At 49.2% G+C, this 6,109-nt stretch overlaps 1 protein-coding gene across 1 annotated transcript in view; it reads right to left on the bottom strand.

The window, feature by feature from the left end:
• Nucleotides 1–686: 686 nt before the first annotated feature.
• Nucleotides 687–6,109, bottom strand: part of stard15 (StAR-related lipid transfer (START) domain containing 15) — a 58,261-nt gene continuing 52,838 nt past the window's right edge. Inside the window, exon 6 of the mRNA XM_068044104.1 lies at nucleotides 687–932. Within this exon, the coding sequence (XP_067900205.1) occupies nucleotides 702–932 (231 nt within the window). The 3' untranslated portion in view covers nucleotides 687–701. The remainder of the gene's footprint in view (nucleotides 933–6,109) is intronic.

The following is a 6,109-nucleotide window of genomic DNA, read 5'->3' as shown; positions in this document are numbered from 1 at the left end:
GCCAATTAATGCCCAATTAAGGGCCTCATCCTGCCTCCGCCAGGATTAGCCCAGCAGCGGGTGGGCCTATCAACACATGGGAGCAGGAGCACGCCAAGCAAGCCCATGCAAGTTGCTTGATGGCTCCCGGGTTGAGGGTGTTTGGGGGGGGGGGGTGGGGGGAGTGACCCTAGTTCAAAGGCACTTGGTGCCTGATCGAGGGACCTGACATCGGGAAGGAGGGTGCCCGCTAAGAGTCACTATCCTGCCCTTGGTGCTGACCCTCTTACAACCCCCTCCCCTGCGACCCCCACCCTGCGAAACCCCTCCCACCATGACTCACCTGTGGCCTGGTTCCCTCGATGATCCTGGGCCACTGGTGGGTGCATTACTGGCAGCAGCCACCATCTCTGTGGTGGCACTGCTCAGCAAAAGAGCTGCCGGTCTCTGATTGGCTGGCAGCTCTCAGTAGGTGGGACTTCTGTCATGGGGTCCTTAAACCAGGGGAAGGCCCGCTGCTGTCTAATTCAGTGCCTAATTGGCAGGCAGTGTTGCAGAGTTTCCCCAGAGGAGGCAACATGCAGCTCTCGCTGGCTCTTTAGCCAATGGCTGAGACCCCTGTCGCCCACATAAAATCCCCAAACCACCCCCCCCCACATCTTTAATTCCCATATAATTGATTCTTTTTCTATTTTTTAAAATCCTCTGCCCCTGTGTGTCTGTTATGATTCCTTGGAGTAGCTATCCTCCTCATCACTGATGTGAACTTTGTCCTCTGAAAGGCTGCTCTCGTCAATGTTCTCGAGCGAGGAGGCATGCTGCAGTGATAGTTCTGAAAGGCTGACGCTGGGCAGCGTGTTCTGTTCCGGATAGACCCAGGGCTTGAAGTGGGGGTTGTGTTTCTGCTTCCACTCGGGATACTTCAAACAGGCTTTGTAAATCCGCTTCATAGCCTGAATAAAACAGAAAGAAAATACCCTGCGTAAGGTAATGATACTGGACACTTCCAATCCCTTCCTTTAAACTGATACTACTAGAACTAACTAGATGGGGTACCTTTGATACCAGTTTTCTGCGCTCTTCCACTATTTGAAGGGGCTGCTCTTGAATTTCTGGCTCCACTTCAGCTCACGCACCTGATTATTGGCCACCCAGTGCACAATGGAGTGGACAAGTCAGAAGACCTCCTTGTGGGTCTGCTCGTGGGTCTGGCCAAGGTGACCATCTACAGGTCAAGGTTGGAGGAAGCCCATGACAGTGGTCACTTTGCCTGCCTACACCTCTGCTGTGATTTTGTCTGTGCTCAGATGGTTCTGGAGAAGGAGCGTGTAATACATGCTTGAGAGCTTCTGTGACAGGAGGACACCGCAGGAAGTGGACTGCAGACTGGACAATAGAAATAACATTATTTACATTTTATTCTCACCTTTTATGCATCCTGGATTTTAATCACTCCACCATTGGAAGCTGTGCCTTAAATTCTGGATATTTAATTCCTAAACCTCTCCACCTCTATAACTCTCTCTCCTTTTTTAAGATACTCATTAAAAAAAGGGAGGGTGAGCAGCCAGAGTTCGTGCTCCATATTGGTACTAACACTAGGCAGGAAGAGAGATGAGGTCCTGCAAAGTGAATATAGGGAGTTAGGCAGAAGGTTAAAAAGCAGGACCTCTAGGGTTGTAATCTCAGGATTATTCTCTGTGCCACGTGCTAGTGAGAGTAGAAAAAAGAGGATTAGGCAAATGAATGCGTGGCTGAAGAGCTGGTGTAGGAGGGAGGGCTTCAGCTACTTGGATCATTGGGATCTCTTCTGGTGCAGAGGTGACCTGTACAAGAAGGACGGGTTGCATCTGAACTGGAAAGGGACCAATATCCTTGTGGGGAGGTTTGCTAGTACTACTCGGGAGGGTTTAAACTGGTCTTGCAAGGGGGTGGGACCCAAAGTATTGGTCTCTCCGATGAGATAGTTGAGGCAAATGTAGAGGTTAAAGCAAGCACGTCCAGTAGACAGACCGGGCAGGGGCAGGACAGGGAGCGTGGAAGATCTGGTAGGCTAAACTGCATTTACTTTAATGAAAGAAGCCTTACAGGTAAGGCAGATGAACCCAGAGCATGGATCGGTACATGGGATTGTGATATTATAGCTATTACGGAAATGTGGTTGAGGGATGGGCAGGACTGGCAGCTCAATGTTCCGGGGTACCGATCTTTCCGGCGTGACAGAGGTGGAGGTAAGAGAGGAGGGGGAGTTGCACTATTGATTAGGGAGGACATCACGGCAGTACTTAGAGAGGATATCCCGGGGGGAATGTCCAGCGAGGCCATATGGGTAGAACTGAGAAATAAGAAAGGAGTGATCACTTTGATGGGATTATACTATAGGCCCCCCAATAGTCAGAGGGAAATGGAGGAGCATATATGTAGGAAAATCACAGATAGGTGCAGGAATGATAGGGTTGTAATAGTAGGTGATTTTAACTTCCCTAATATTGACTGAGACTGCCTTAGTGCTAATGGGGAAGAATTTGTTAAGTGTGTCCAGGATAGTTTTCTGAAGCAGTATGTGGATAGCCCGACGAGAGAAGGGGCTACACTCGACCTCATCTTAGGAAATGAGGATGGGCAGGTGGTTGATGTGTCAGTGGGGGAGCACTTTGGGACCAGTGACCATAACTCTATTAGCTTCAAGATAGTTATGGAACAGGATAGGACTGGTCCTCAGGTTGAAGTCCTAAATTGGGGGAAGGCTAATTTCGATGGCATCAGACAGGAACTCTCAAAAGTTGAATGGGAGAGGCTGTTTACAGGTAAAGGGAAGTTTGGCAAGTGGGATGCTTTTAAAAGTGAGATGGGAAGAGTTCAGGGCCGGCATGTTCCTGTTAGATGGAAGGGCAAGGCTGGCAAGTTTAGGGAACCTTGGTTGATGAGGGATATTGAGGGTCTGGTCAGGACAAAGAAGGAGGCATATGTCAGGTTTAGGCAGCTGGAATCAAGCGAGCCCCTCGAGGAGTATAGGGGATATAGGACTACACTTAAGAAGGAAATTAGGAGGGAGAAAAGGGGCCATGAGATTTCCCTGGCTGAGTAGATAAAGGAGAATCCTAAAAGATTCTATAAGTATATTAAAGAGTAAACGGGTAGCTAGAGAGAGAGTAGGTCCCCTTAAAGATCAGTGTGGCAATCTATGTGTGGAGCCACGGGAAATGGACGAGGTCATAAATGAATATTTCTTGTCTGTATTTACTGTGGAGAAGGTCATGGAAGCTAATGAGTTCAAGGGAGGGAACACCGATATCCTGGAGCATATCAACATTACAAAGGAGGAGGTTTTGGAGGTTTTGAAGCGCATTAAGGTGGATAAATCCCCAGGGCCTGACCAGGTGTATCCTAGGATGCTATGGGAAGCAAGGGAGGAGATTGCTGGGGCCCTTGCAGAGATTTTTGTATCATCGTTAGCCACGGGTGAGGTCCGGAAGACTGGAGGATAGTTAATGTTGTGCCTTTATTTAAGAAGGGCAGCAGGGATAAGCCAGGGTACTACAGGCCGGTGAGCCTTACATCAGTGGTGGGAAAGTTATGGAAGGGATTCTGAGAGACAGGATTTATATGCATTTGGAAAGGCAAAGTCTGATTAGGGATAGTCAGCATGGCTTTGTGCATGGGAAATCATGTCTCACAAATTTGTTTGAGTTTTTTGAGGATGTGACCAAGAGGATTGACGAGGGCAGGGCGATGGACGTTGTCTACATGGACTTTAGCAAGGCCTTTGACAAGGTCCCACATGGTAGGCTGGTCCAGAAGGTTCGAACACATGGGATCCAGGGTGAGCTAGCTGATTGGATACAAAACTGGCTCGGTGATAGGAGGCAGAAGGTGGTAGTGGAGGGTTGTTTTTCAGATTGGAGGCCGGTGACCAGTGGTGTGCTGCAGGGATTGGTGCTGGGCCCTCCTTTGTTTGTCATATATATTAATGACATCAGAGGAATGTATGATGGCATTAAGAGAGCTCTTGGGCCAACCATCAAGAAGATCGCCCCCCTCAAATCTAAATTAGGGGACATAATCACTGACCAACGCAAGCAAATGGACCGCTGGGTTGAGCACTACCTAGAACTGTACTCCAGGGAGAACGTTGTCACTGAGACTGCCCTCATTGCAGCCCAGCCTCTACCAGTCATGGATGAGCTGGACGTACAGCCAACAAAATCGGAACTCAGTGATGCCATTGATTCTCTTGCCAGCGGAAAAGCCCCTGGGAAGGACAGCATTACCCCTGAAATAATCAAGAGTGCCAAGCCTGCTATACTCTCAGCACTACATGAACTGCTATGCCTGTGCTGGGACGAGGGAGCAGTACCTCAGGACATGCGCGATGCCAACATCATCACCCTCTATGAAAACAAAGGTGACCGCGTTGACTGCCACAACTACCGTGGAATCTCCCTGCTCAGCATAGTGCGGAAAGTCTTTGCTCGAGTCGCTTTAAACAGGCTCCAGAAGCTGGCCAAGCGCGTCTACCCTGAGGTACAGTGTGGCTTTCGAGCAGAGAGATCGACCATTGACATGCTGTTCTCCCTTCGTCAGATACAGGAGGAATGCCGCGAACAACAGATGCCCCTCTACATTGCTTTCATTGATCCCACCAAAGCCTTTGACCTCGTCAGCAGACGTGGTCTCTTCAGACTACTAGAAAAGATTGGATGTCCACCAAAGCTACTAAGTATCATCACCTCATTCCATGACAATATGAAAGGCACAATTCAACATAGCGGCACCTCATCAGACCCCTTTCCTATCCTGAGTGGCGTGAAACAGGGCTGTGTTCTCGCACTCAGACTGTTTGGGATTTTTTTCTCCCTGCTGCTTTCACATGCGTTCAAGTCCTCAGAAGAAGGAATTTTCCTCCACACAAGATCAGGGGGCAGGTTGTTCAACCTTGCCCATCTAAGAGCGAAGTCCAAAGTACAGAAAGTCCTCATCAGGGAACTCCTCTTTGCTGACGATGCTGCTTTAACATCTCACACTGAAGAGTGCCTGCAGAGTCTTATCGACAGGTTTGCGGCTGCCTGCAATGAATTTGGCCTAACCATCAGCCTCAAGAAAACGAACATCATGGGACAGGACGTCAGAAATGCTCCATCCATTAATATTGGTGACCATGCTCTGGAAGTGGTTCAAGAGTTCACCTACCTAGGCTCAACTATCACCAGTAACCTGTCTCTAGATGCAGAAATCAACAAGCGCATGGGTAAGGCTTCCACTGCTATGTCCAGACTGGCCAAGAGAGTGTGGGAAAATGGCGCACTGACACGGAACACAAAAGTCCGAGTGTATCAGGCCTGTGTCCTCAGTACCTTGCTCTATGGCAGCGAGGCCTGGAAAACGTACGTCAGCCAAGAGCGACGTCTCAATTCATTCCATCTTCGCTGCCTCCGGAGAATACTTGGCATCAGGTGGCAGGACCATATCTCCAACACAGAAGTCCTAGAGCCGGCCAGCATCCCCAGCTTATACACACTACTGAGTCAACGGTGCTTGAGATGGCTTGGCCATGTGAGACGCATGGAAGATGGCAGGATCCCCAAGGATGCATTGTACAGCGAGCTCGCCACTGGTATCAGACCCACCGGCCGTCCTTGTCTTCGCTTTAAAGACGTCTGCAAATGTGACATGAAGTCCTGTAACATTGATCACAAGTCGTGCGAGTCAGTTGCCAGTGATCGCCAGAGCTGGCGGGCAGCCATAAAGGCGGAGCTAAAGTGTGGCGAGTCGAAAAGACTTAGCAGTTGGCAGGTAAAAAGACAGAAGCGCAAGGGGAGAGCCAACTGTGTAACAGTCCCGACAAACAAATTTTTCAGAGCCTGTCACTCTAGAATTGGCCTTTATAGCCACTCCAGGCACTGCACCACAAACCACTGACCACCTCCAGGTGCTTACCCATTGTCTCTCGAGATAAGGAGGCCAAAGAGGATGTGAATGTAGGGGGCATGATTAGTAAGTTTTCAGATGTCACCAAAAGTGGTGGTATAGTGGACAGTGAAGAAGGTTGTCTAAGGTTACAACAGGATATAGATCAACTGGGAAAGTGGGCAAGGGATTGGCAAATGGAATTTAATGCAGACAAGTGTGA

Source organism: Heterodontus francisci, chromosome 12 (genome assembly GCF_036365525.1).
Source record: "Heterodontus francisci isolate sHetFra1 chromosome 12, sHetFra1.hap1, whole genome shotgun sequence".
NCBI classification, from domain to species: domain Eukaryota; kingdom Metazoa; phylum Chordata; class Chondrichthyes; order Heterodontiformes; family Heterodontidae; genus Heterodontus; species Heterodontus francisci.
Note: the sequence above shows the minus strand (reverse complement) of the source record. Positions and strands in the feature narration are given on the sequence as shown.